The sequence below is a fragment of the Trichosurus vulpecula genome, chromosome 9 (assembly GCF_011100635.1).
Source record: "Trichosurus vulpecula isolate mTriVul1 chromosome 9, mTriVul1.pri, whole genome shotgun sequence".
NCBI lineage: Eukaryota > Metazoa > Chordata > Mammalia > Diprotodontia > Phalangeridae > Trichosurus > Trichosurus vulpecula.
This window is the reverse complement of record NC_050581.1, coordinates 82,321,171-82,348,960: the sequence shown is the minus strand read 5'-3', so window position 1 is coordinate 82,348,960 and position 27,790 is coordinate 82,321,171. Positions and strand designations below refer to the sequence as shown.

The window sequence follows — 27,790 nt, the reverse complement described above, 5'->3', positions numbered from 1 at the left end:
AACTTATCACTTATTACTAACTTGCCCATTAAACCAAGGGGAGAAGGGCAGACTGGATCTGCCTAGGGAGGATCAGGCTGCAGCTGCCTTCTTGGACACGCCTCCGGAGTTGGGAAATAGTGGTCGGGAAGGAAGTTCCCCCTCCTGCCTCCAATCCATCCTCCCTTCCTTGCTTGACCTTGGACAGGCCTTGGCCTAGCTGCAGTTCAATCTCTCCACCTGGAGAATGGGGGTCTTAGTCTGGCTACGGGTTTTAAAGGCCGATCTCTATGTCTGGGGTTTTACGGTAAGCTCACCCCTGACTTCGAGGCACTCACCCCGCCCCAGAGGCCTAACCTCCCTCCACTGACCACTACCCACATCACTGGACTCCAGTAGCCATTGAGATGACTTCTCACCCCACCCCCAGGTTTTCGGGAGCTGGGAGGCTGTAAATGGGGATCACTTTGGCCGGGGGTAGGAAAGGAAGAGACAGAACACAAAATAAGATGGTGTCGGGACCTGCCTAGACGGAGGAGAGTAGGCTGGGGGTGGGTGGGGTAGGGAACCACTTATGCGGAAATATGGCAAGGTGATACAAAGCCAAGTAGCCTGGACCCTGGGGAAACCAAGGCCGGCGCTTCACCGATAGAAGCCAGGAGTTCGGGTTCCCTGGGCAGAGATCGAGGCTGTCACTGGGTCTGGAGGGGCGGGGAAGCAGAGCCCGCAGAGGAGGCGGTGCGAAGTCCAAAGACACACCCCTTATGCTAATAAAAGCGAATCCTGCGGCGGAGGGCGGAGCTGTGAACCCGCCCCCGGAGTCAGGTGGTCGAACAGGCACACTGTGTCTGAAACTGAAGGGGGAGAGGGTAGCGCCCTGTGCTGCGCTTATGGAAGGAAAGACGAAGTCAAGTCAGGAATCTTCACTTGTGTAAAGTAAGAATAGAATTTGTATAGTAAGCCTGTAGCTATGTTCCTGGGATGACCAGATGTGATGTAGGCTGGCCAGTCCTACCCAATCGGTCCCCTCCTACCGGCGCCAAATGGTGCAGACCAGGGGCAGGGCCTTCAGATCATGTGACGCCACTGCGGCCGCCATTTTGTTCTGCGGTGGTGGTATTTAGATCGCAGCGCGGAGCGGTGCCGGTGTCTCCCGAGTTCACGGCGTGCCACCTTGCCTACCCGCCCTGCAGTCCTTTACCCGCTACCTGGCCCCGTGCCCTTGCCTCTCTCCCCGCGCCCCGCTCTCCTTCCTGCCTACCGACCCCTCGCAGACATGTCCGAGAGTCCCGCATACGCGTCCTTCTTTGGCGTCATGGGCGCCTCGTCCGCCATGATCTTCAGCGGTGAGAAGGGCAGGGTGGGGACGAGAACTCGCTGTCTCCGGGGGTCCTGGACCTCGGCATCCGGGACTCGGACCTGGTGACGTCACAGGCTGACGACAGCTCCAACCGGCGGGGGGGGCGCGCCCCACCGCCGCGTCATGTGACTGAGGGGAGGGGTTCCCTCCTCATTTTGAGGGGGGGGTCTTTGTGGTGGGCACCTTGTCTCGGGGAAGGGGAACCTTGGGAGGGTCCCGGTGGTTCCTGACCATCGGTGGGTGCGGGGTCGGGACTGGTACTGTGCGGGGCGGCTGTCCCTTCTCCCTCCCCCCCACCCGCGCTTCTGCGGACTCCCGCAGGTCTGGGGTGGGGAGGGGCGAGAGCTGCGTTTTGCGGAGCTGCCATCTTAGTTCCTGGAGATGCCGGGATGTTAGGGCCCTACCTTTTCCAGGATGGTGCTGTGGGCGGCCTCGTTAAAAAGGCTTTCTGACCCATTCAGTCTCCTAGAACCTATCCCTGGAAGAGGGAGCATGGGTGCCTGACTGGTGTAACAGGTTGGAGAGCAGGCATCTAGCTCACAGATACACCCTCCCATGCACTCTCCCTGCTGGAATAAGATCGGAAGCTCTTTTTGTCAAGAGAGCATCATTAATCATCCGAGTCATTTCTGTGTTTGCCTTTGAAATGCTAGCATTCCCCCAAAAGACAATCTTCACCCACCTCGTGGGGGTCTCAGTTCACCATGACCATTTGATGTTTTGGAGGTTTGACCTGAATATCAGCTGTGTCCTCACTGCAGTGGTTTGGGAATTTTAGAAAGGCTTGGGTTTCCTTTGGAGCTGTGAAAGGCCCAGTAAAGATAGCATCCTATTCCATGGGCCTTAAGCCACTTGAGACAGTTCTCATTCTTAGCAGCCCTTGTCTCCCAAGATACATGAATTGGGATGCTTTTTCCTCCCATGTGGCCTCCTGTTCCTAGGGAAAAGATTTGTCTATTGCTTTTCAATCCCTCTACTCTTTGACCTCACCACTCAACTGAAACTGGTCTCCATCATTACCAGTTGTCAAATAGTGTTAGCTTTGGTGACACTGTTCTTTCCAAGTCTGGCTGCTTCTTTTTCCTTCTCCTTTGCTGGATCATTATCCACGTCTTCGACCCCATTCTCTCCTTACATTGTGTGTTCTCATTTGCACCCATATCTGTGTATCTAGCTCTAGTATCTCTCCTGAAAGCCTTCAGCCTATCAGAGATCTCCAGCTGGATATCTCACAGGCATATCTCAATCTCAGCACGTCTAAAGTAATTCAGTATTTCCCCTTAAGCACTCTTTTTTACTTCCTTCTTTCTGTTTTGAGGCACCACCATCTTTCCAGTCACCCTCAACTCTTCCCACTCCCCTTCTCAAGAAGCTATAGTGGTTCCCTTTTTCCCTCTACAGTGTAAGCAGATTTCTTTGGCTTTTAAAATTCTTCACAGTCCAGCTTAAGGTTCATTATGCATTACCCTTCTTCACACACTGGTACATTCCCACTAGGCTACTTGATATTCCTATTCAGTCTCCCATCTCATCTCTCCCCATAAGCCTTTCTCCTCTCTTCCCTCCCCTTTCCGCTTCCTCCTATATTTTTTGTATTTTGCCGCCTTTGTGCTTGTTTTCTCCAAATAGAATGTAAACTCCTACAGGGCAGGGACTGTTCCCTGTTTTAGTTTAGTTTTGTTTTTTTTTCTGTGTTCCTCAGAACCTAGTAACATAAATACTGGTCACTTAAATACTGGCTGAATTGTACTCTTGAGGCAGAGTATGGCTCTGGAGCATGCCTAAGAATTGGAATGAAGGTAGAAAACCCTAGTGTCTCCTTACCTAAGAAGAAGATGGGAAGAATTTGACCTCTCACTTTCTTTTGCCTAAGGGGGTCCAAATAAATGGATGACCCCCTGAAGTCCCCACTCTTTTAAAGACTATGACTTCAAACTCTTTAGAAATTTGGGTATGTACCATTCTAAGGCTCCAAAGGAGATCCAGTCAGTCTGCTTTTATTGAGTGCTGTACCTGACACTGTATTAACCCTAACCCCTGGGATACAAAGAAAGGCAAAAGACAGTCCCTTTTTCCTAGGAGCTCACAATTTTAGCTAACATTTCTAACCCTTATTATGTGCCTTGCACTGCTAAGCACATTACATTATTCCATCTGATGTTCACAGCAATCTTGGGAAGTAGGTACTATTATTATCCTCATACCAATGGGAAAACTGAAGCAAATAGAAGTTAAGTGACTTGCCCAAGGTCACACGGCTAGTGTCTGAGGCCCAGCATGTATCCACTTCCCACCTAGCTGCCCCCAATCTAATGGGTGAAGCAGCATGCAAACAACTAAGTTCAGACAAGCTATAAATAGGAAATAGAGGAAAGTCAGTAGAATTGAGAAAATGGGAAAGGCTTCCTATAGATGGTGAGATTTTAGCTGGATGTAAAGGAAGGCAGGGCATCCAAGAAGATGGGGAGGGAGAATTTTCCAGGCATAGGCAGCCAGTGAGAATGCCCAGATCTGTTAGATTGAGTGTCTTCAAGGAACAGCAAGGAGGCCAATATCACTGGATTGAAAAGGGCAGAAGTGTCACAAGGCTATGAAAGACCAGACAGAGTTTTATTTTTGATCCTGGAGGTGATGATAAGCCACCTAGCAATGTTATATGGAGTGGGTAAAGATAGCGGGGTGCAGCATAACTGCAGAGGATATCACAGCCCTTCCCCCCCCTTTTGTTTTTGAAGGCTAGATTTTTAGTTTCTCTTAAAAATGCTAGGGAGAACTAAGTCACTTTAGTTGGTGACATATCCTAGGAAGACAAGCAGAGTCCCTGGGTGCTAAGCATGTAACGCCCCCTCCATACCTACCCTTTGAAGACCAAATGTTTAAACAAGGAAGGGGACAGGAATATGGTTTCAGAAGGAGCCATATTTGTAATGGAGTGTATATGGGAGAAAGAGTTCTAATTATGAGAAGAATGAAGAGTTTAGTAAAGAGATTGATTCGTAGTCAGCAGTCTCCTTTGACTGGTTTTGCCTGGTCTTATCCTCATTTACTGGGTTTGGGTTTTGGCTTCAGTGACCAAGCCCTGTCTTGCCCTGCTTTAGTGGCTGAGTTCGAGTATGTTTATAGGTATGTGAAGGGTTTGAACAGCAAATATCATCTGCTGACAGTAAATACTTCATCAGTGGAAACCTGGACTGAGCTAGTCATAAACTCCAAGGGTCTCCAGCAGCCCTCCTACATACTGACTCATGCTCTGCTCACCCTGTTGCCTGTCTCTTGTCCAGGTTTCCTTTGGTGATGTCTCAATGTCAAATGTTATTGACTGGTCATTTCTTCCTTATCACATGGGGTTTAATTTGTGGCAAAAGCCTTAAGAAACTCTACTTCCCATTCTTTGCAGAATCTGAGAAGCAGCTTCTGCTATTTCTAAATCATCTGTGTCCGTAGCTTTCATTGACTCTTTACTAGGTAATTTGAAGTCATGACATTAAATACATTAGCTTCTTTGAACAGACACCCTAATAGAATTGATAGGTGATTTTTTGGCAAATGTATACAGACTTCTGACAGAGCTGAGCCACAAGTTAAAAATGTCTTTGCCACCACAGAAGCAAAGGATTGCTCCAACTCCACCCATGAGTCTTTAGCAATAGCTGTAAGGGTGGTGGCCCAGCAACCTGTGTTGCTCAGCTTCTTCCCCTTGGTTTTTGGCTGCTCAATCCTTAGCTGTCCTCCATTTTGTGCTTGCTCCACCAGCTTCTCTGGTCTGGCCTAGAGTCATGGGATGAAGTGGTTGTGGGTACTGTTTGTTCATCCTAGGCTTTTCAGATCTTATGTTGGCTACTGTGTGCTTGTGCCCAAATCAGAAGACAGCTACTATTGCCTGTGTTCATTCAGAGAGCATTTATGAAAAATATATGGTAGGCAGATTAAGTGACTTTCCTCAAGGTTGCACAGGTAGTATTCTGCAAAGACAGGCTTTGAACCCAAGTCTCATTTTCTTTCCACAGTACCACAAAGCCCAATTCTTAGGCTTTGCCTAATGCTATTAGGATCTTATTCCCTTATGCAGCATCTTCAGTCTGTCTAAGCACTGGTTCTTTCTGTATACATTATAAACAACTGTAAAACCTTCTTAGACTCTACCTAATCTAGTAACTATCCAACTCACCTCATGCTCTTAGTCATCTCTTCATGTTGACTCCTTCAATACCTTTTCAGTCTGATTTCTGCCCTTACCACTTTATTGAAACTGTTCTTTCCAAGGTCACCAATGACTCTCTTGCCAAATCCAATGGCTCTTTTTCCTTTGTGCATTTTCCTTGCCTTCTTTGTAACATTTAACATTAAATACTTTGTTGAAACAACGCTCCTACTTTTCAGCCAATTTCCCTGGCTTTTCTCATTTCTTTTGCTGGATCCTCAGCCTCAATAATTGACTGTTCCTCAAAGCTTTGTCCAAGGGCTTTCTGTTGGAGAGTGCAAATTTTCATATGGTTCAACTACTTTGCTTCTAAACAGATGACTTCCAAATCTATCCATGCCCTTAATCTGCTCTCCTGAGCTCTAGTCCTGTATTGTCAGTTGTTTATGGGATATTTTCTTTTTGTCCGAAGCCAAATTAATCAGCTTGCTTCCCAGAACCTTAGTGGTCCTAACCTTTTTATTTTTGTTGATACCATTTTGTCATTGCCATTCTTCCTAGACTAGAAAACTTGAGTTGTTTTAAAATCTTCATCCCTTCGGAATGCCTCACTAGGCCCACATCACCTTTATTTTAAACTATTCACAACTTCTCTTGGGCTTCCTTAAATCCTATCCATCTGGCACAGGAGCATAGCTGGTCTTTTTTGTTACTGCCATTGGAGTTCAAACCCATGAGCCTGACATTTAAGGCCTTACTTTATTCAGTAGCTATACTGATTTACCCTCATATCTCATTCAACATGAAACATATTTTTTTTAAAAATAAATTTCTTTATTGTCTTATACATGCCATGCTAATTACTATTACAGGTACGTTTGTTCATGTCCGTGTCCCCCTGCCCCCCCCCCCCCCCCCCCCCCCCCCCCCCGCCCCTTCTGGTGAGAACAGGAATCAACCTGATCAGTCACCCAAGAGCCTTGGAACTGAGGGGGAGAGAAAGTATCTTGTAGATAATGGATTTGATTAGATGATTGCTAAGGACTTCATTTAAGATCCTATTACTGTGCTCTTGAAGGCTGAAGTAAATCCCTGCAGATCCAGGATGACTCCAGATAATTCCCTCATCTGCAAAAAGCTGAAAACTAAACTCTTACTATGTGCCCAAATTCTTGGTGCTAGATGCAATGGAAGGATTCAGGAGAATCTTGGCCTTACTCTTTTCCTCAAGGCATATATCAAATCTTCCAGTTAGCACACACCGGAAGTACTGTAGTCTTTTAAAGAAGAGTGACTCCACTGTGGATTTGAGTGATCTGGGAAAGCTTTCTGGTCAAGATGGGATTTGAGCTGGTCTTTGTCCTTGTAAGGTACAGCTGTGCAAGAGGGGAATATTATAGGTAGAAAACGAGCAGTATGAAAGTACAGAACCATGAATGAACTGCGTATTTTAAGGAGCAGTAGAAAATCCTGGTAGGGCCAAAATGGCCTCTGATTGTGAAGATTAGGGAGCATGGTCTTGATAGTAGGCAGTGGGTGCTGTGATTAGAGCTATCCAAACAGCCTGTGAAGACTAGATTCAGAGTGGAGTAGAAGTAGGGAGGCTAATAATAAATAATAGTTGTATGGGGCTTCAAAGTATTCTGAATTATCTATCTTTCTTGACCAGAGGCAAAGCAGCCAATTAGAAATTAAGACTGGTAATCAGAATGGCAAGTGCTTTCTTTGAGCCTGAATTCTTGGCAAAAACCTTGTGATAATCAGTACTTTAGGTTTAGAAGTTGGTCTTTAGTCCACAACTCTTCTTCCCAGAGTTCTAGGTATTTTCTGCCACTTCCTTGTCTTTCTTTGCATGTTGACCTGAAGTAAATGTAGAAGCTGCTTCAAATAGGATATTTGATTTAGAAGGCATGGATTCAATTTGCTTTATTTTCCCCATAAACATTCTTTTGGTGTCTTTTCTGTATCTCTGACCACCAAGGTTAATCCCCACCCTATTGTGTACATCTCTTGACCCTTGGAGGTCATCTATCCAGTTTATCTCAAATTCCTGGATAGTCAACTTTCCTCCAGACCTTTTCATGCCTACAGCCTTGAAATCTGTCTTCTAGCCTCACCATTCTAAGGACATTTCTTTCTCCAAGGTCACCTATCACTTATCAACAAGCCAGTAGCTTTCTATGACCTGAAATATCTGAAACTGTTAGCCAGCTTATCCTGACTGTCATGACAAAGCACTTCTTTGGATGTGTTGGGCTACTAGGACTAGAACTTCCAGGTGGGAAATGAAATATGAGAAGGCATTATGGGTCGAAAGAAGCAAGGGAGAGCTTTGCTTGGCTATAGCAGAGGAACCCCACTAGATGAAACGGTGCTGGGGTGTGGATGGTAGTAACCTGTGCTTCTGGACTAAGCAGAAAGGTGATTCATACCTCCTATCTTAGGAGCCATAAATGAAGGTAAAAAACAGGTCCTAGGGTTTACAATGAAGAAAACTAGCCATTTTGCTCTGCTCTTTTTCCACCCTTTTCCTCCTTTAGACACTTAAGCTTCCAACCTCCCCTGTCTTCTCTCAGCTAAGTAAAAACCTATACTGGGGGTGTCTGCTTAAGGTGGTATAACCTTTGAAGTAAAACTTTAAATTGCTTCTTCTTGATGTACATTCCCTTCAGATACGCTAATCATTTTCTCATCTTAAAAGAATACTTGAGAGAAGCTTGAGGTTTTCCATTTTGCTCTTAACCTATCTCGTTAGGTTCTCCTAGATAACAAGCACTGGGACCAAGCAGATATAAACAGTTTGTGTTTCTATGAGTATATGGAATAAGAGTTGCTTTACTGTTGTCAAAAAATTCCAAGTTCATGGATAGAACTCCTGGTAAAGAAAGGGATACACGTTTTCTTAGATTTTAAAGGCCTTGTTTGCATTGAGCTTTTGGGTCCACAGTGAAGAATGGACTTAAATCACATTTGGACCTTTTCTCTGTTACACAACTTGACCCTTATGATGTAGGGATTATAGCTGTCAGTTATAATATTTAGACCATTTCTTTCCATTTTCCCAAGCTGTATAGGAACTGGAGGTTTGGGGAAGGGGATGGGGGGAGTGCTAAATGCTCTCAGACTAGAAGCAGGACAAAACAATACCTCTGAAGCGTGAGACTGTAAGTGGGTTTGGATTAAATTTTCAAGTGTTGTCTACAGGCCTGCCTTCAAGGTGGTTCTGGTTCACCTGTTCTTTTCATCTACTGTCCCCCATGCCTGGAAGGTTTTCATTTTCACTTATCCTTTTGGCTTTCCTTAAGACTTTGCTTAAACTCCCCCTTTTACAGGTGGCCATTCCCATCCCTCATGTGCCTGCTGTTAGATTGGCTCCCATTTACACGTCTTGTGTGTGCAATTTTTTTCCATATTGGCCTCCCCCATTAGAATTTGAACCCTTCAAGGGTAGAGACAGGTTTAATAAGTGCTTGTTGACTGACTGCTTCCCTTTTCTTTCCTCAGCTCTTGGTGCGGCTTATGGCACAGCAAAAAGTGGCACTGGTATTGCAGCCATGTCAGTCATGCGACCTGAGCTGATCATGAAGTCAATCATTCCTGTCGTCATGGCTGGTATCATCGCTATCTATGGTCTGGTGGTGGCTGTTCTCATTGCCAACTCTCTGACACCAACAATCACACTGTTCAAGTGAGTTCCAGTCCTGGACCTCCTACCTCCTCCCCATCCCCCACTCTCTCAGCTTAAACTGAGGTCACAGAGGAAACTCATGAATAATTTAGTGGGTAACTATCTGCCTAGCACCCATACCTCCTCAGTAACAAGATCCCTCTCCTTTTCTTGCTCCCTCCCTTCCTGCCTGTGCATATTTACTCTTCTGGCTGCTGACCCTGTTCATTCAAGAGTTATTAACTGAGCAGCGTGACCTCTGGGGAATTGGGGAGGGGTAGTTAGTGGAGGGAAGAATTTAGGTCAGCATATCTCCCCCCCCCCTTTACATGTGAGTAGCTAGCCTGTTTGAGGCTTTGACTTCTGACCTTTGACCTTTATAGGAGCTTTCTTCAGCTGGGAGCAGGCCTCAGCGTGGGCCTGAGCGGGCTGGCAGCTGGCTTTGCCATTGGCATTGTAGGTGATGCTGGTGTTCGAGGGACAGCGCAGCAGCCCCGACTGTTCGTGGGGATGATCCTGATTCTGATCTTTGCTGAGGTGCTTGGGCTATACGGCCTGATTGTGGCCCTCATTCTCTCTACAAAGTAGACCTTCTTTTCCCATTTTTCCCAGTGCCCCATCTCCCACTCCCCCCACTGACCCCTTCAGCCACAGAGTATGATGTAAAGACCCGTCTTGAACCACCCCATACCTCCCAATTCGCTCCAGAACGAATGGCCTGACACCTGGTGCAGTTGTCCAGTCGGTAGTTGGTCTTGTAAATGCGCAATGTCTTAGTGACTCTTCTGTCTGTGTCGCACCGCACTGGATTGGATGGTGCCTGAACTGGGCCCGGCTGGGGCTGAGGCCTCCTGGGATCGGCCAGGCAGCCGTGCAATCTCCCTACCCATTTGCCGTTAGTACTCTGTGTATAAAGATGAATTAGATTGTCATTTTTCTCTTCACTGGATGTTTATTTATAAAGATTTGACATGTTCATAACGTTTATGGAGCAAGAATTTTCAATTTCCCATGCTATATATTAATCTTAAATATAGGTAGATTATTGCACTGTGGGGTTAAATGTCAAGTGCTGAGAATTCCTTCGATGTGATAATTTGAAATTCAAGATTGCTGTAGCGTCCTGGTAGTAGTAAGAATAGTATGATTTGGGAACATGTTGAACATGTGTTTCCAGTGGTGCTGTGTAGCACGGGGCCAGGGCTCACGGTGATGTTTCCAAATAAAATTCTGACTGGAGGGGCTGGTGTGGTGTGTCCATCTGTGAATGGGTGGGGCAGCCTTTACTTTGGAGTTTCCTCATTTTTTGTGTCATGGACTGACAGTCTGACATTTTATGGACCCCTTGTGGAATGCTGTTTTTAAATGGATAAAATGCAGATTACAAAGGAAACCAAGTCTGTTGAAACAGCTGTCAGTATAAAAAGTTCAGACTGCATGCTGTCAATGGAAAGGTGTTGGGGTCTGGAGATGGGGAAAGAGGGAGGGAGGGATGGATGGGAGAGGGAAGGAACACCTTCGGGTGGTGGTTAGCTCATGAATAAAGGTGGAAGAGGCTTTAGACGTAGTCTAACCAGGAGGGATGGGTTCTGGGGGGGTGACACGACCAGCATACATTAGAACCTTCAACTTCTGAAAGTGCATCTGGGTGCTTGAAGCGGAGGAGGCCACCTGCGGTTGTCCTCACTGCTGCCCTTGCCCAGCCCTGCAGCCCTTTGCGTCACTTGCCTCCTCCGAGACGCCAGCCCCCTTAGTGCCCTTAGGCCTGCCCCTGCTTTGTCTCCTGCCCACTCCGCTAGCCGCGCTCTGCCTAGCCCCGGGTGTGACGCTGCCTTACGTGCTGCGGAACCTTCTGCCGGCTTACCTGGCGGGAGGCCGAGTTCGGGTCGGAGAGAGCGGCGGGAGTCGGAGAATGACTGCTGTGGGGATCGCTGTGGGCGGGGCTGTCTGGGGGCGAGGTCGAGCGCTTGCCCTAGTCACGTGCTGTCAGCTGATCGATGGTCACATGACCGCGGGGCTGGGCCCCAGAACGGGGAGAAACGGCCCGGCCGAGGGCGTCCCCCAGTCCCGGCTGCGGAGGGCCGCGGGAAGTAGGCTTCTCGCCCAGGGCCAGTCTTTTCCCTGCGACAGTACCACCTCACCCCCATAATCCAGTCCAGGATGCCCCCCAACAAAGTCAGGGCTGAGGCCCGGATCGTGCAGTTCACCAACTGCCGCATTCTGCGCGGCCACGAGCTGCTCAGGTGCGGAGCCGGGAGGGGCTAGTAAGGGGACGGGGTCCGGAGCGACCGGGAGGGGCGTGTGAGGGGACGGGGTCCGGAGCGACCGGGAGGGGCGTGTGAGGGGACGGGGACCGGAGCGACCGGGAGGGGCGTGTGAGGGGACGGGGACCGGATCGACCGGGAGGGGCGTGTGAGGGGACGGGGACCGATGGAGTCGTGGGGTGGACAGCGGAGTCAGGAGGGAGATCCAGGCCAACATGAGTCTCCAGGATCCAAGGGGACAACGACTTCTGATTTTGAATGAGGCGAGGGTTGGAATGTGGAGGAACTTGTAGGATCCGAGAAGGGGAGGAAGGGCCTCTAGAGTCGGAGAGAAGAGAAGAGAAGACCCTGCTCTGAAGGAGAATAGACCGCTCTGGTCTCAAGGGGGGGGGGGGTGTAGAGAAGGATGAGTCTGAGTTTTGGTGGGCGGTGGGTCTGGAAGGAAGTCAGGGCTGAATTGCTTCAGGTTTTTGTTGTTGAATGGTGTCTGACTTTGTGACCACCTTTGAGGTTTTCTTGACAAAGATAATGGAGTTGGTTTGCCACTTCCTTCTCCAGCTAGTTTTGCAGATGAGGAAATTGAGGCAAACAGGGTTAAATGACTTTTCCAGGGTCACACAAGTAGTAAGGGTCTGAGGCTTATTTTGAACTCAGAAAAAGGAGCTTTCCTGACTCGAGGCCTGGCACTCTATTCACTTTGAAAACTAGCCGCTCCTCAGGTTAGACTGGAAAGGGTGCAACACCTGCAGCCTCTGGGCCACATATGGCTCTCTAGGTCCTCAAGCGCGGTCCTTTGAATCCAAACTTCACCTAACAAATCCCCTTAATAAAAGGGTTTGTTCTGTAAAACTTGGACTCAGTCAAAAGGCTGCACCCAAGGACCTAGAAGGCCACAAGTGCGCCTGAGGCAGCAGATGTCCCACCCCTGGGTTAGAGAAATAATAACTCTTGGTAGGATTCTGTATGGGGAGGGCCCCCCTCACCCTGACTCCCATTCTACTTGTTTAAGCTCTGCACTTTCAGGGAGGATCTGTGGATTCGAGGAGGCCAAATCCTGGATCCAGAGAAGCTTTTCTTTGATGAGAAGAAATCAGCTGATGAGCAGAGGGACTGTAAGGGCCACATCCTGGCTCCAGGCTTAATTGATGTTCAGATAAATGGTAGGAAAAGGTGCCTGTCCTTCCCCTCCACCTCCCACCCTCCGTTCTATAGTCCCCAGCTCAGTCTAATGGTTTTTGTTTTCACTTCTCCCACTACAGAGTTGAGAGCTTCTATAGGATGCCTGCCCTTTCTGTTCCCAACTTTGCTTCTTCCAACAGGGAGGCCTAACAGCCATACCCACTTCAACCAGAACCCCATCCCCTCCTAATATGGAATCTCTAGTCTGGTTTGCTTCCCGAAGACCCTTTTCTCTGACCTAGTGGTCTCTATCTATTCAGAATCTCTTATGGATCTCAGAGTTGTTAGTCCTCCATTAGACATATTCCCTAAACTCTGCAGAGCTTATTCATTTGACTTCTTAACTCTTCAACCCATTTATGTTTCTCCCGGGAACCTTAGTCTTTTATCTCCATTGTTCTGTTGGACTCTGGCTTCAGTTGGTCTAACTACTGTAGTGCCTAGGTACATACTTCATAGGTGAATAACCCATTACACTGATGGAGCAATGTCCTGCAGTGACTGGTGGGATAGGTGGTGTGGATGGGGCAGTGAGGGTCAGCTTCTTTCTCTGGCCACAGGTGGATTTGGAGTGGACTTCTCCCTGCCCGGTGAAAGTGTAAGTTCAGGGGTTGCTTTAGTTGCCAAGAATCTCCTGGCTCATGGAGTTACTTCATTCTGCCCAACACTGGTCACCTCACCACCTGAAATTTATCACAAGGTAGGTAAGCTGGGGTCCTTTGGTATTGTCATTACTTCCTTTCGTCCAGAGAACTCTTTATGTTCTCAAATCCCAGAGGTCTTCTAGTCTAGGCCCCTGTTTTCAGGCAGGCTACTAAACTCTCACTCACCCACCACACCCCTCACCATAAAGACCAGTGGTCATTGATTGTTCTCAAGGTGCCTCATCCATCTTTGTTGTCTGGTCATTTCTTGTGTCTAGCTAGTTGCCACCTACTAACTAGTTGTATTTTATTTAACCTTTTTAGAATGAGTGAAAAATTCTTCATCAGAACCACTAGCACAGGAAAATATAAGTTGAGGGCCTTAGACAAAGTGAAAAGCAACTCCTTTTTTTTTCTGGTTGTTTTTGTAATGAAGCAGTTTCTTCTGGGTTTTGGAAGATTTTGCATGTATGGAGGGGAATCTTGGTTTAGGCCATAGAAGTATGGGTGAGTTTATTGGTGATTGGCCTGATATCTTTTTGTTTTTTGGGGGGAGGCTAGTGCTGCCTCATTACACAGGCAGAAGGTAGCATGTGGATTCCCAGTTAATCACACAGTTTCAAGGCTTTTTTCCCAGTTAGATGATGTAATATTTGTCAAGCGCTCTTAGCGTAGTGCCTGGCACAGGGTAGGTGCCTAATCAATATTTGGTCCCTTAAGGTTAGGAAAGGGTAGACTTGACAGGATTTTGAAAGATGGTTCAGATTTATGGGGGAGAGAAAGAAGGCAGGTATTCCAGGGGGAGCCTGGCATATATTAAGGAAGGTGAATAACTTGACTGTGGTGTAGGGTATATATTGAGGAGGGGTGGTGCTATCAGGTTGCATATGAAGTTAGCACTTGTGGTTCTAAAGGTGTTGGATCTAGGGTGTTGAAAGCCACCATAATAATAGTAATAGTTTGTAGGGCACTGTAAGGTTGGTAGAACAACTTCACCTTCCCCAGGGCCATGCACAGTCACTTCACACCGCCTGAGGGTTGGGATCCTTCCCAAGTAGGATCATACAGACCTGCAGTGACCGTACAACACAAGGGCTAAGTCTGGGGAGCTCTTTGCCTTATTCCTAATACCGCACAGTTCCTAGTTTGACTCAGAAATTCTTGACCTCTTTGCCCGTCTGCAACAAACCACATTCTAGGACCATGTGGTTGAACAGACCACTTCTGTCAAAGAAGGAGTCTTATGTGTAGCCCCTCTATTTTTTCTTACTCCTTCTCTGAATGACATCTGGACCCTCTGCTTCCTGATTCTTTTATCCCCTCTACTCACAGCATCATTATGTTTCTGCCTATCTTCTAAGCAGGCGTGTTTCCCATGATACTTTTCTCTGTCTTTTCCCATTATTCTCTCTTCCCGTTGGGCCACTGAGCCAATTCCCTTAACCATTACTATGGTTACATTTTTAAATATTTTAAAAATATTTCTCTGGATCTCTGGCCTAAGTGTACTCAGAGTTCCTGGATTTCAGTATGGAGACAGCTCAGGATTCTCGTTTCACACCTGTGCCCACTAGCACTTCTAGGACAGTATTATATTGACCATTTTTTAAAAAGGCTAACAACAGTTAATATCACTTGCACACACTTTCTTCTCCTTCATCTTAGTTCTATTAAATATTCAATTGTGTAGACCACTGTTGACTGGGCATAAGCAGAGAGATTAACAAGGTATGGTCCCTGCCGTCAGTATCTCTGTTAGTCACTCTTCTGTTTGAGGTCCTAAATTTGAGACTGGTTCCCAGGGAGGTGTAGCATCTCTAAAAGGTAGATTTGGGACCTGAGGATATTCTGGGAGTGGAGAATATCTTGGGCTAAGGCCCAGAGATGGTAAATTGCTGACATTTATGGAGATAGTGGTGGAATTGGGGTGGGTGTGTTGAGCAGTCTGACTAGAATACAGGGTACATGAAGAAAAGAGAAAACTTGGAAGGACGTAGGTGTGGAGCCATCCTGGGCCTTGAATGCCTGGCTAGGAAGTTTGTTTTTATTCTGTAGGTACTAGGTGGCTATTGAAGAGTTTTGAACAGAGGGGTGACGTTTTCAAATCTACATGTAAGGAAGATTAATCTGGTAGTGATATGAGATGTAGCTTGTTGGGAGACATTTGAGGAGATTCCTCTCCATCTCCTCAAGTCAAATTTGCAAATGGAGCTCTAGCCTTAGCTACAACTTTTATCCTCAGGACGTGTCCTTTTTGTCCAGTGGGCTCTTTCTCCTTAGGCCAGCTCTTGCTTTGAGGGCTACCAACATAGACCCACTGATCACTGCTGCCCTGTGCCCTGTAGACTTCCACCCTGCTTCTTACCACCTAGAGGAAGTCCAGGAAGAAGAAAGAAGCAGTGCCAGGCACCATGCTGAGCGTTTTACAAATGTTAGCTTATTGATTCTCACAACAACCCTGGGAGGGGCCCAGAGTCACACAGGCCAGAACTGAACTGAGTCTAAGACCTTCACTCTCTCCATTCAGCCACCTCGCTGCCTCTGGGTGGAGGAAGCTTAACTTCTGTTTCTAACTTTCTAACTATATTACTTGGGATAAGTGGGATGTTTCCTCTTTTATAAAATGAGGGGGCTGGACTGATTCTCTAAGGTCACTCACTTCTAGGCCTGATATGCTACGGGCTCTTTTAGAGGCCCCCTCTCTCCAGGTTCTAGGGATCAGTTGGCACTATTTTTGTAAAAGAGTCGCTGAAAGGAGAATTCAAATGTTTTACTTAATCCATTTCCAGGCTGGATTTTCTTGTGCCCTGTCACTTTTTAGATGTGAGGTTTTCCTGCTGCATCCTGCTGTTGCTTTATATTCTATAGGGAGCTGTCTCGATGTTCACTTTCTGTGACTTCTTTTGCTTTTATATCTAACTCCATCCTGTTCCTTGGCTCAGGCCCTCGGAGTTCTCTTCACTGATTTTCTGATTTTTCCTGCCCATTTAGCCCCACCAGCCATGCAGTTCTTCTCCTGGGAGAAGGGAGAAGCTGTGAAATGTGTAAGGTATTGGGTTCTGGGCTGTGCTCTGGGCCTTGGTCCATGGTCATTAGGGTCCTGGCTTTGGGCTGGGTGCTGGGTTGGGCTCTGGACTCTGAGCTCTTGGCTATGGGTTCTGGGATGGGCTAGATTCTGGGCTCTAGACCTGTGTGCTTCGGCTGGAGTCCTGGGCACTGGGATCTTAGCTAGGCTGGGATGTACCAGTAGTCTGTAGTAGTAGTCTGGATGGACCAGACTGCTTTGTCTTTGGGCTTAGCTTTGGACAAGGGGTTCTGGTCTGGTCTGGTGTGGTCTAGTCTAGAGCTTTAATTGCTCTTCTCTCCCAGATCCTTCCTCATATCGTTGTGAGAAATGGTAGCCCCAAAGGAGCAGGGATTCTTGGTGAGTAACTGCTCCTCTAACCCCATAGGGCTCTTCAACAACCACTTCTTTGTATTCTTTGGGTCTACCTGCCCTGGGAAGAAAGATGGGTTGGAGGAGTAAAGGACAGGGAGAGGAGTTTAAAATGGACCTGTCTTGAGTCCATTTTCTCTGTTCTTCAGGGGTGCATCTGGAAGGACCATTCATTAGCCTTGAGAAACGGGGGGCACATCCTGAATCCCACATTCGAAATTTTGAGACTGGTGCATTCCAGGAATTGCTGAAAACCTATGGATCCCTGGACAATGTTGCCATAATCACCCTGGCCCCTGAACTTAGAGGAAGTCACGAGATCATCAGGGAACTCACATCCCGTGGCATCTGTGTATCCGTGGGTGAGAACAGGTTGGGGTGTGTATATAGAACAGACAGTTTTTGTTGCCTGAAAGCTCTCTATAACACAGAATTCTCTCCTCCCTAGATGTCCCCCACAACTACCAACACTAATTCCTCTTCTTATGACCCAACCTCCCAGGTCACTCCGTATCTCACTTGCAGGAGGCTGAAGCAGCAGTCCAGAATGGAGCCAGATTTATCACCCACCTCTTCAATGCCATGCTGCCTGTGAGTGACTTTCTGCTACTTGCTTAGGCATTCCTGTCCCAGTCCTTTCAGGAGCAGTCCTCCTCTCTTTCACTATCCCTGATTTGTCCTGGACCGACCCCCCCCCCCCCCCGCCATGTGACATGACTGGGCTGATCCAGCCTTGCCTCAGTGAGCCCTATTCCAGCTTCTGCACAAATCTTGGTGTTCTGGTGGAGGACATGCTCAAAGAAAGGGAGTAGTATGGTTAGGGGGAGACATAACTCCTAAGAAGAATGGGAGAGGGTTTCTGGAAATCTCATCCTGAGAAGGGTGATGTTGGCAATATGGAGTGCTTATGGGCGAGCTCCTCCATCAGTCTGCCTCTTCCTTTTGCCCCTGTTGACTTTCAGTTTCATCATCGTGATCCTGGCATTGTGGGTCTTCTAACTAGTGACAAGATCCCACCTGGACAGCAAGTTTTCTTTGGAATGATTGCGGATGGTATCCACACAAACCCTGCAGCCCTAAGGATTGCACACTGTGCCCATCCCAAAGGTGGGAACAAGGAGAAGGATAGAAGCAAAGTTGGGGAGCCCAGTGTGTGACTAGACTGACAGTGGAGGGAGGGAACAAAGGGTCAGGGGTGGTTAAGGGACACAAACTGTGATCTTCCCCTTTCTAGGGCTTGTGCTGGTCACCGATGCCCTTCCTGCCTTGGGCTTGGGCAATGGTCGCCACACATTGGGTCAGCAAGAGATCGAGGTAGATGGGCTGATTTGTCGTGTGGCAGGTAAAGGGGTAGAGATTTATGTCCTAATGGCTAAAAGGAAGGGATGCCGATTTCTAGTTGACTTCCTCCCCTCCCCTCGAAAAATAAAACAAAGCCCCAACAGCTCCAATACCTACCAAAACACCCCATTCTGCTCAGTGTCCCCGTAGCATCTGCCACTGAAATCCAACCCCTTCTTTAGCATCCTTCAACTCTACCCATGTCTATCCCTCAGCATCTGTGTCTAGCTTCTTGTCTCTTTTCCCATAGGTACCAAAACCCTTTGTGGCAGTGTGGCCTCATTGGATATTTGTGTCCGGCACTTCCTTCAAGCCACAGGTCCTCAGCCTGGGGAAGGGGATAGATGCTCTTTGAAACTGAGACCAAGAAGTTTAAGTGGGGGTTGGGGGGGAAGGGGGTTGACTCTGCTTTTTGTTGCTACCAGGAGCTCTCTTCTTTTAAGTCCTTTTCTTCCTGCTCCAATCAGAGCATAGACCTTTTTGGTTGCAATGTCATAGGGCCTTTGGGTCTATTCATTCTAGGCCTAGATATGCCCTTCTTGTTTGTATGTCTCAGGAAATCACAGCTTCTAAGGGTACTTTGATCCCTGAGGACCTTGGGTGAAATATTGTGTGTTCTACTCGTTGTTATTCAGGCAGATGTGCATTTCTAGTGTTTGAGAAGTAGTTAACAGAACATAACAGGAAACTTTTTTAGGCCAGGGCATAACAAACTAATGCCCCACTGGGGACGCTCCCTCCCAAGACACCCCTTTCTCTTCTGCTTATTGTCTGCTTCCTGGGGCCAAATGTCCACTATCCTGGCCAAGCTGGAAGGCAGCATCACAGGAATACGAACTTCCAGAGGAACAGCATTTGCTTATTCTCATCACTTGCCCAACAGGCTGCAGTGTGGAGATGGCACTCGAGGCTGCAACCCTGCACCCAGCCCAGCTGCTAGGGATAGAAAAGAAAAAGGGGACCTTGGACTTTGGCTCAGATGCAGGTATCTGGGGTTTGGGATCGTGGGGGAATCAAACCTTGTGGGGTGAAAGGGTACAGTCTTCCCATTTGTGCAGTCTTTGGGTCTTGAGACTATTTTCCATGGCTCTTCTAATTTCAAGACTCAAATGAGATCCCCTCTTCCTATCTGGCCTCAATGGCTGGGACCATCTTCCCTGCTCATCTTGAATGTAGGATACGATATCTGCTCACCAGCTAAACTGTTTTCCAATTTAACCACCCCTGAAGCCAACACTGGCTAAAGCCAAATCAGAATTTTCTGTGAAATTTTATTGCCAATAGTGCCATGTAGATTAGGCTGGGTAACCAAATGCTGAAAACCAAAAGCTACCATCACAGCTTTTGTGTCTCCTTGAAAAGAAAGAAGCCTTCAGTTCCAGAGAGTTCTCTAGGCTATCTTCCTCCTCCCTGGCACTGTCCCTTCCTAAGCCTGTTGTTGTCTCCCATCCCATAAGGATGAGTCACTCCAGCCCCACTGGCATTTCTTCATACTTATAACATAGTGTTTTTCAATAATTTAGGAAATAGTCTAGTTCAGTACCTCATTACATAGATGAGGAAATTTAGGCCCAGAAGGAAAAAAAAATGACTGATTATCAGGTCACGGATATTCCAGGTACTTGTTTTGCCTCTCCTTTTTCATGGGGCTTCTGGGAGAATCATAAAGAAGAATGAGGAATGGGAAGGGAGAGGGGCAGGAGCAAGTCATGTTTGAGGGAGAATGGTGAAGATTTCCTTTGTGCATAAACCCTCCCCTTATTGACTAAAAAATGGGGTAAGAGTAAAAACTCTGGGATCATTCTGAAGCCTTCCCCCTTCCCACTCTGGTGACTGTTTACACACACACAGACACATATTGTATTATTTTGTTAAACATTTCCCATTGAAGTCACTTTTTAAAATTTTGAGTTACAAATTCTCTCATTCCCTCCTGATTCTTCCCTACCCCTTGAGAAGACAGGCAATATATTTATTATATACAACTCACTCTTCTTTAAACCTCAGTTCTCTCATCTATCAGATGGGGATGATCTCTGTCCAATTCCCAAGGAAGAATGCTGATAAATGAGACACTGGGTGAAGGTGCCATGAGGACCAGTTGAAACAAGGGATGTGTAGCTTGAAAAGGCTTAGAAGGGGGCATGATAGCTGGCTTAAATAAGTCACTGGGAGAGGGATTAGAGGTGTTGTGCTTGGTCACAGTGGGGTTAAATTTGCAAAGGCAAATTTAGAGCCAGATTCAAGGACAAAATTCATTAACTCTGAGAGTGACCTGGAATTGAGAGAGGCTGCTGTGGAAGATAGTGATTCCTCTCAAGGTATTTCACCAAAGGCTAATGAGCACCTGCCAGGTATTTTGTAGAAGAGATTCTTTTTCAGGTGTGAGTTGGACTGGAGGCCTCTGAAGTCCCTTCCGACTCTGAAATGCTGTGAAGATACCTTGGCCAGATGAAAACAGTGGGAGGGGCAGTGGTAATTGATTCTGTGATCTCCCTACATACTGGGAGGCTGATGCTTCACAAGGACATTTCCCTCGGTGTTTTGTCTGCAGACTTCGTGGTCCTCGATGACTCGCTGAATGTTAAGGCCACATACATTGCGGGGGAATTGGTGTGGAAGGACAAGGGTTTCAGTCACTGATGGGCTGGAGCCAGAAGACTTTGCTCAGCCCTCAGCTAAATGCTGCATCTGCACTGACGTTGGCAGCTTCCTTGGGGTCTTAAATATCTGAGGGGACAGAAGTTCCTGGCCCTTCTAGACCCTGCACTTAGAGGAATACTGAGCCCAAGTCTTGGACTTAGACATGGACTCCATAGAAGGGCCTCTTCTGTAGTCTCCTCCTACTCCCCAAAATAAAACGGATACTCCTTATCCTGCTGCTACCACTCTTTGCTCCATGATGAGTATTGATTGGGACCTTTGATGGTCGTCAGGCCTTGTCCCTCTTTAATCAACACAGATGAACATGCACGTAAGAGTGTTTTGTGTTCCCTTCTTATTTTGTTTGTTTTTCATTAGGCTGTGTTTTTAATTTAGTGTGGCCCAGTTAACCTGGCCTTCTTGCTGAGGAGTTTATTGCTGTAATTCTTTGCCCACATAACAAACATGAAGCAGTTAGGAAAAAGGACAGATTAACATGTTAGGTCTGTGTAGTTCAGATAATAAAAAGACTAATGAGGTTAGATAAAAGAAGTGTGAGAAAGTAAGTCTTCTACAAAAAGTACTTGACCTTGGGTCCTGAAGGTTGGGTAGGAGTTAGGTAGATGGAGAAGATATAAAGGGGGGGGGGCGGGGGTGAGGTGGGGGGGGGGTGGAGAGAGAGAGTTAAGCACGAACTTGTAAGCAGGAAAATAGGGGCTGTGCTTCAGAGAGAATTAAACCAGGTTGCCCACATTACAGGGGAATAATAAAGTCAGAGAGCTAAGTTAGGGCCAAATTGTGGAAGACTTCTGTTAACATGGGTGGGAGGTTTAGGGAATCATTTAAGGCGTTTGAAGAGGGGGTTGACCTGATCAGAATTAATTTGGGAAGTCCAGACAAATGGGAATGAGGGGACTTTACTGGGATGCTGGTGAAAGTAGAGGTCTGCTGTGAAAGGGTCAACGAGAAATCCTAACACAAAGCTCTACTAAGGTGTTAGGAAAAGACCCAGCAGTGTTTACAGACATTGGGAGAGAAACAGAAAAGTTAGCTGAATCCAAGAGAGTAAGAGTATGGTTAACAGTGACGACGTCAGTGGGCAAGGTCAAGTACTGAGAGAGAGCCAATGGATTTGGTGAAGAGGACAGCGCTGGTGACTTTCGAAAGAGCAGGAGAGTAGATGCAAAAACAAGGCTTTGAACAGTCGAGAGAGAAGGAATGGAAAGAAGGGGAAGGGTGTGTGGAGGAAGACTGAAAGAACTTGACTAGCTGGAAGTATGAGGGAGCAGACGACAAGGATGAATCAGAGGACCATGCAGTTACAAGCATGGATACTACTGGAGGAGGAAGAGTTAATTTAAGAGTGAAGGAGATAGTTCTGGATGTAGTGTGTGTGAAGTGCTTGTGGGCCATCGTCCAATGCCCAGCCCCAAGGTCGGAGAGACGCGGGACTGGAGCTAGGAAGGTTGGGGCAGGGGATTGGCTATCGCGGAGGAGGACGAGTAGTAAGAGAAGGGGCAGAGGTTTGAGGACCGCAGGAGATAGAGGATCAGGGAATACCCAAGACAGTTGCCGAACCAAAGCAGGGCAACCACCATTTCACAGCGCTTCTGCATAGCAGGGAGGTAAGTCATTGCAACTCAGAAAGAGAGGCGGAGCCCGTAGCGGTAATCGGGGTTGCCGTGGTCGCGGTAAGGAGCACATTATGCCCGCCCGAGCTGCGGGGACCTCTAAGCAGCCCTACCTCCGGGCGCCTAGCCTTTCTCCGCTGTGCGCAGATTCCTCTGCGCCGTCGCCCCTCGGCCTCTTCCTCTCCGAGCTCCCGCTGCCGGCAGAGGCGGAACGCCCCGCGGAGGACTAGCGGCGGAACTGGATGGCTGGGCCGCGTTTCCGGGAGGAAAGGAATCCGCGCAGGACCCGGGACTGACTGTGGTGCGCGTGGTGGCTGGGCCGTGCCGTGCATGGAGGTGAGGGCCAAGCCGCGCGGGCGTGGGCGGGGAAGCTCCCGAGGTCTAGCATCTCCCAGTGACCGCCGATTCCTCCTCTCCTTCAGGCTCCGCAGCCGACGGGCCAGAAGCGGCCGGAGCGAGTAGGCGGAGGCCGCGGGACCAACAAGAAGGGCAAGAAGCCGCCGTCGCCTCCCCGGAGCGGGCCGGGCCAGGGCCGGGGCGCCGAGGAGGTGCCCGGGGTGCAGGTGAGCAGAAGGCCTGAGCGTGGGCGGGGCGGCTGGTTCGGGATCTCTGCTGGGCCCCACTTTCCGACCCAGTACAACTACAGAGTGGGGTAAATATTCTCAAATTCCCTGTTCAGCTCTTCGATTCCGTGGGAGCCGGGGGACAGGCATGAGAAGGTTCCTGCCTGCCCGGTCCGCGGCTGCTCAGCTAGAGTGGAAGCTCCTTGCGGGCAGGAACTGGGTTGTTTTTTGATACTCTGTATCCCCAGCACTTAGCGCAGTGGCCGGCATCTAGTAACGACTTGATAGTCAGCAAGCTTGTTGACTGACCAAAATAAGAAAGACTTCAGATAAGAAAGCTCTCATTTCCTGATATGCAGGACCAGGATGAGCAGCTTCGGCTCCAGAGGGAGCTGGACTGGTGTGTGGAGCAGCTGGAGCTGGGCCTGAGGACTCAGAAATCCACCCCAAAGCAGGGTAGGCTTGAGGAGGAGGAGGGCGGAGGTGAAGGGAGGTGGGTGTTGTTAGCCCCGGGAGGGTCACGTGGTTCCATCTCTGCTTTTCTCCCATGGCCCACCAGCTGAACAGGCAGCTCGAGCTGTGAAGACGCTTCGAAGCAGTCGAGCTGAGCTGCCCAAGAAACGGCAAGTGATGCGTGCCATGTTTGGGGACTACCGGGCTCGCATGGAGGAAGATCGGAAAGCAGCACTGAAAGCCATGGAAGCTGGTGAGCCGGGAGGAGAGGAGGTCACCGGGAGCTGTTTGGGTCGTTGGGCAGTGCTGTCTTTCAGTGGGCTGCAGATTCATTCTTACATCCAATCCTTGCGGTGACCCAGTAAATTACGTCAGTGCAGCTGTTACTTCTACTGCAACACATGGCTGATGGGAGAGCCAGGATCCAAAACCCATCCAATAGCTTCTGGAAAGCGCATTTGTGGGCAGCCAAGTGGCTTGGATTTAAAAGGCTTCAGTTTTAAGTCTCAGCTCCACTTTTACCAGCTACGTGATCATAAATAAGACATCGATAGACTTCAGCTTCTTCTTAATGTTACAGATGAGGGGAAAGACCTAGAGAGAGAAAGTGAATTGCCCATCAAGTCATAAGTAATATGGGTGAAGTTTGAATGGATTTCATAGTATTATAGATTTAAAGCTGAATTCGACCTTAGAGTTCTCTAGTCTAACTGTTATTTTATATAGATGGGGCAGCTGAAGTTGAAAAAGCTGAAGTTTGCTTAGGGTCACATAGATAGTAACTAGAATGGAAATAGAGCCCTTGAGGAGGAGGAAAGGGTAGAGGGATAGGGAAGGAGCTGCAAAGAATTTTTTTTCTTTCCAATACGTGCTTGAGGCTTGGGGCCTATAACACTACGTTTGTTCTGCCTTTCCAGCTCTAACCCCAAGTTTGATCTCTTTCCTGCAGCCGCTCGATCAGCCCGGGTGCTGCCTGTTGAAGAGTCTGTCCGAAGAAAGAGTAGCAGGATCTGCAGGCATCGTCCAGGTGGACGGATGACTTCTGTGTCTTCTCCAGAGGAAGAATTTAAGTTTAACTTTTTTTAGCCCCTACCCAGCAGGGATTCCCCTAATTTCTGCCAGCAAAGCTGCCACTACCACCCCCAACCCATTCTAGGGGCTGGGAGGTGGTGAGGGGTGGCTAATCAGGCTTGGGAAAGTCACCTGGTAGGCAGATACATGATCAGGACGGCTCAGACCTCCTGCTTTTCAGGTGTGGCAGGTTATTGTCACTGAAGCCCCTGCTTGACATGTGGGGTCATCAGGCCCCTTGTGAAATAGATATGTATTTACCATATCTTGAATTCCTTGAAGACAAGGTTAGTCTGTACTGTGCCTTGGCTGGAAGGTGAAGATGGAGGCAGCTGAAGCTGCTTGAAAAAGACTGATTTGGCTTTTACCTCTTGGCTACCTTGGTGCCTCTGTTTCTTAGTAGGAGAGAGGTCTTTATTCAGTAAAATCCTCCCTCAATTTTCTCATCTGAGTGTCTCCCTAGGACTACAGGATGGGCCACGGAAGGGTATAGAAACTGGTCTGGGTGGGGACAGCATGGCTTAGAGGCCACCAAGCTTGGTGTATCTCTAAGGGATATTTAAAGATGTCTAAAGCCGGGCTGTCCAGCCTTAGGTTTTTATTGAAACAATAGACAATATGTTTTGATTGGCCATTTTAGTGAGAGGTCTGCCTTAGCTTTACTAAAGCATTTATGTAAATTTCTATGCTTGTAGGCTGGCCGCATATGCCCTCATCTAAAGAATATCTACAGTCCTCCTCGATCTAGATGCCCCCACACCCTCCCCTAAAGGAAAAATCTCAAACTTTTTTCCTTGAGTCAGGGCTTGGGGCAAAGCTTATCTCATGCTTATGGGTTTCCTCATTGAGCTGCTTTTCCCAAAGAACATAAAGGATTAAAGCTGACACCCTTGTTCTATTGTGGGTCAGTTAGTCAGCAAGTATTGATGAAATGTCTACTATGTTGATGGAGCTGTGCTAAGCTCTGGGAACCCAGAGACAAGAATGTGGCTTCTGTCCTTAAGGAGCTTCATTCCTTTGGTGGAAGCAACATGTCCATATGTGAATACCTGCAAAGTGAATATGAGGCAGTTTAGGGCATCTGTAAAGGCATTGTGCAGAAAATTGCATTTGAACTAAATCTTGAAGGGTAAGGGCTTCTAAGAGGTGGTTGCGAAAAGTAAGTGCAGCCTGGCCAGTGTGTTCATTTGGCAGGTTAATCCACCACCATTTCTTAGAGGAGCCACCTACTCCCCTTCTTTGCCTTCTCTGGAGGTATTTTGTTTTTGCCCTCACTGTATGCACTGATCTTGGGGATAACAGGAGCTAGCTGAAATGTGGATTTTCATCCTTGCCCACTTTGACCTTTCTCTCCTCCCAAGCAATGACCTTTGCGGGGAAAGCTGAACTACTTGGAAGCTGCTTTTTTACAGAGGCCACAAAAAATGTGACTAGTAGGAAAGATTTTTCTTTTTAAGTGGGAATACCTTTAGGATCATAAGAGAGCTGGAAGGGCTTTAAAGAGATCATCTAGCTAGTTCAACCCCTTAATTTTTTAAAAAATTATGGAGCATTTATTTTTTTTATTCCTTCCATCTTGCTTTCCTTCTCCCCTCCCAAAGAAGAAAAAAAAAACCTTTATGACAAACATAGTCATGCAAAACAAATTCCCATTTTTGTTATGTCTAAAAATGTGTCTCATTTTTCACTAGGCCATTGATTGTCAGAAGGTAGGTAGCATTTTTAATCATGGGTTCTTTGGAATCATATTAATCCCTTCATTTTAAAGATTGAGAAGTCAAGTGACTTATTTAGGGTCAAAACAAGTGGCATAGCTGGGATTTGAATCCAGATCTGATTAATTCATTATTTTCCCTGCAATGCACCAAGGCAAAGCTTCTGAACTTAAATATTTTAGTAAATTATTTTCAACAGAATTGGTTTTCTTTGTAATCTTATATATTTTGTGCTTTTGGGGGGGAGGGACAAGATGGCAGAGAAGAGGCAGGGACTCACTTGAGCTCTCTCAGATTCCCCTCCAGAAAACTTTTAACACTTCAAATGAATTCTGGAGCATCAGAACTCACAGAAGGATGGGGTGAAACATTTTCCAGCCTAAGACAACTTAGAAGATCAGCAGGAAAGGTCTGTGTCACCAGGGTGAGAGTGGACACAGGCAAGACCCCAGCAAGACATCAGCAAGCCTTGGGGGTAACTGAATCAGCAGTGGTAGTGAAGAGGTTAAAGAAAAATGATGATGGTAGGGAACCACAGGTTTCTAGTTTCTTGAGACCCCAAAATACCTACATGCCAGGTACTGCTGAAAGAATTCCACTCAAGCCTTCTCAGCCAAGAGAAAAGACAAAGTTTATTAGGGATTCACCATAAGAAATCCCACCCTTTGTTACACTTGTTTTCACAAGCAGGCCAGATTCAATCTACTGAGCTAGATTGAATCTGAGCACCTTCATGGAGGCAAGATGGAGATTAAAGATTGTGGGAGGGGTGGAAGGGTGGTCTGGGGTGACTAGAGGAGGGGTTTAGGGAGGGTCTTGAGGAATCTAAGGAGGAGCTTGATGGGACCGGGATGAGGTCAGATTCAGGAACCAAGGGAATGGGATTAAGGGTGGGAAGTAGCTGAAGGCATGGATATTGATTGTGTCAAGGGTGGGAAGTGGCTGGACAATAAAGGGCAAGGCTAGGTAGAGATTTGAACCTAATGATAATGTGAGGTTATAGCCTCAGGCCAAGGGCAAATCAAGTGGGAAGGTTCAAGAGGGTTCCTAGAGTTTGTGCCCTTATCAGTAGCAGTAGCAGCAGTAGCTTCTAGAGTTTTCAGTCCACAGATGGTAAGGGGTCAGACAACTAGTCAGAAGGAGATTACCGGGGCGCCTTTGCTAACACCCTAACCAGGTCGAAGTCTCAGGGTAAGGAGGATCGCTAACATTCCAGAGCTTGTAGCCACAGAGAAGTGGGGACCCTGGCCACAGCTCCACAGGGTGGAAAAAATGAGTACAGGCCAGGAGAACAGTGATGCCCACCTGTCCCTAGACCTTACCACCTTGGGAGAACTGGAAACATAGATACCCTCCTACAACCCCAAATTATCTCTGAGAGCAGCAGCTAGAAAGGCCTAAAGCTTGGGAGAGTGCCTCCTCCACCCTGGGAACGGAGTCCCACTTTAACATAGAGTTAAAAGTCAAGAAATCAAAAAGGATTTTTTAAAATCACATAAGAGGTAGAGGAAAAATCAGAAATGAGTGATGCAGGAAAATCACAAAAAAGAGTCAATAGCTCGGCAAAGGAGACATCCCCTCCCCGGAAAGAGGAAAATAACACCTTAAAAAACAGAATAGGCCAAATGGAAAAATAGATACAAAAATTCACTGAAGAACTCCCTAAAAAATAGAATTGGCAAATGGAAGAGGAAATGCAAAAG

General features: G+C 47.5%; 3 protein-coding genes across 4 annotated transcripts; all 3 read left to right on the top strand.

Moving 5' to 3' along the window:
* Positions 1–1,066: 1,066 nt before the first annotated feature.
* Positions 1,067–10,386, top strand: ATP6V0C (ATPase H+ transporting V0 subunit c). Its single transcript, XM_036738401.1, has 3 exons — positions 1,067–1,325; positions 8,985–9,168; positions 9,531–10,386. The coding sequence occupies exons 1-3, from the start codon at positions 1,256–1,258 to the stop codon at positions 9,733–9,735; spliced, it is 459 nt and encodes a 152-aa protein (XP_036594296.1). The 5' UTR covers positions 1,067–1,255; the 3' UTR covers positions 9,736–10,386.
* Positions 10,387–11,149: 763 nt separating this feature from the next.
* AMDHD2 (amidohydrolase domain containing 2) lies at positions 11,150–20,899 on the top strand. 2 transcript variants are annotated; one of them, XM_036738945.1, is made up of 12 exons: positions 11,171–11,390; positions 12,435–12,571; positions 13,151–13,290; positions 16,226–16,283; positions 16,604–16,658; positions 16,820–17,032; positions 17,173–17,261; positions 17,633–17,777; positions 17,905–18,012; positions 18,262–18,330; positions 18,895–18,996; positions 20,566–20,899. In XM_036738945.1, exons 3-12 carry the CDS (start codon positions 13,232–13,234, stop codon positions 20,652–20,654), a joined length of 987 nt encoding a protein of 328 aa, XP_036594840.1. In that variant the 5' UTR covers positions 11,171–11,390; positions 12,435–12,571; positions 13,151–13,231; the 3' UTR covers positions 20,655–20,899. The 2 variants fall into 2 exon arrangements, with proteins under 2 accessions (XP_036594839.1, XP_036594840.1); XM_036738944.1 differs by lacking the exon at positions 16,226–16,283 and having other exon boundaries at positions 11,150–11,390.
* Positions 20,900–21,727: 828 nt separating this feature from the next.
* On the top strand, positions 21,728–26,288 carry LOC118832173 (UPF0488 protein C8orf33 homolog). Its single transcript, XM_036739587.1, has 7 exons — positions 21,728–21,763; positions 22,273–22,279; positions 22,413–22,621; positions 22,708–22,848; positions 23,208–23,304; positions 23,408–23,554; positions 24,251–26,288. The coding sequence occupies exons 1-7, from the start codon at positions 21,728–21,730 to the stop codon at positions 24,385–24,387; spliced, it is 774 nt and encodes a 257-aa protein (XP_036595482.1). The 3' UTR covers positions 24,388–26,288.
* Positions 26,289–27,790: the final 1,502 nt, after the last annotated feature.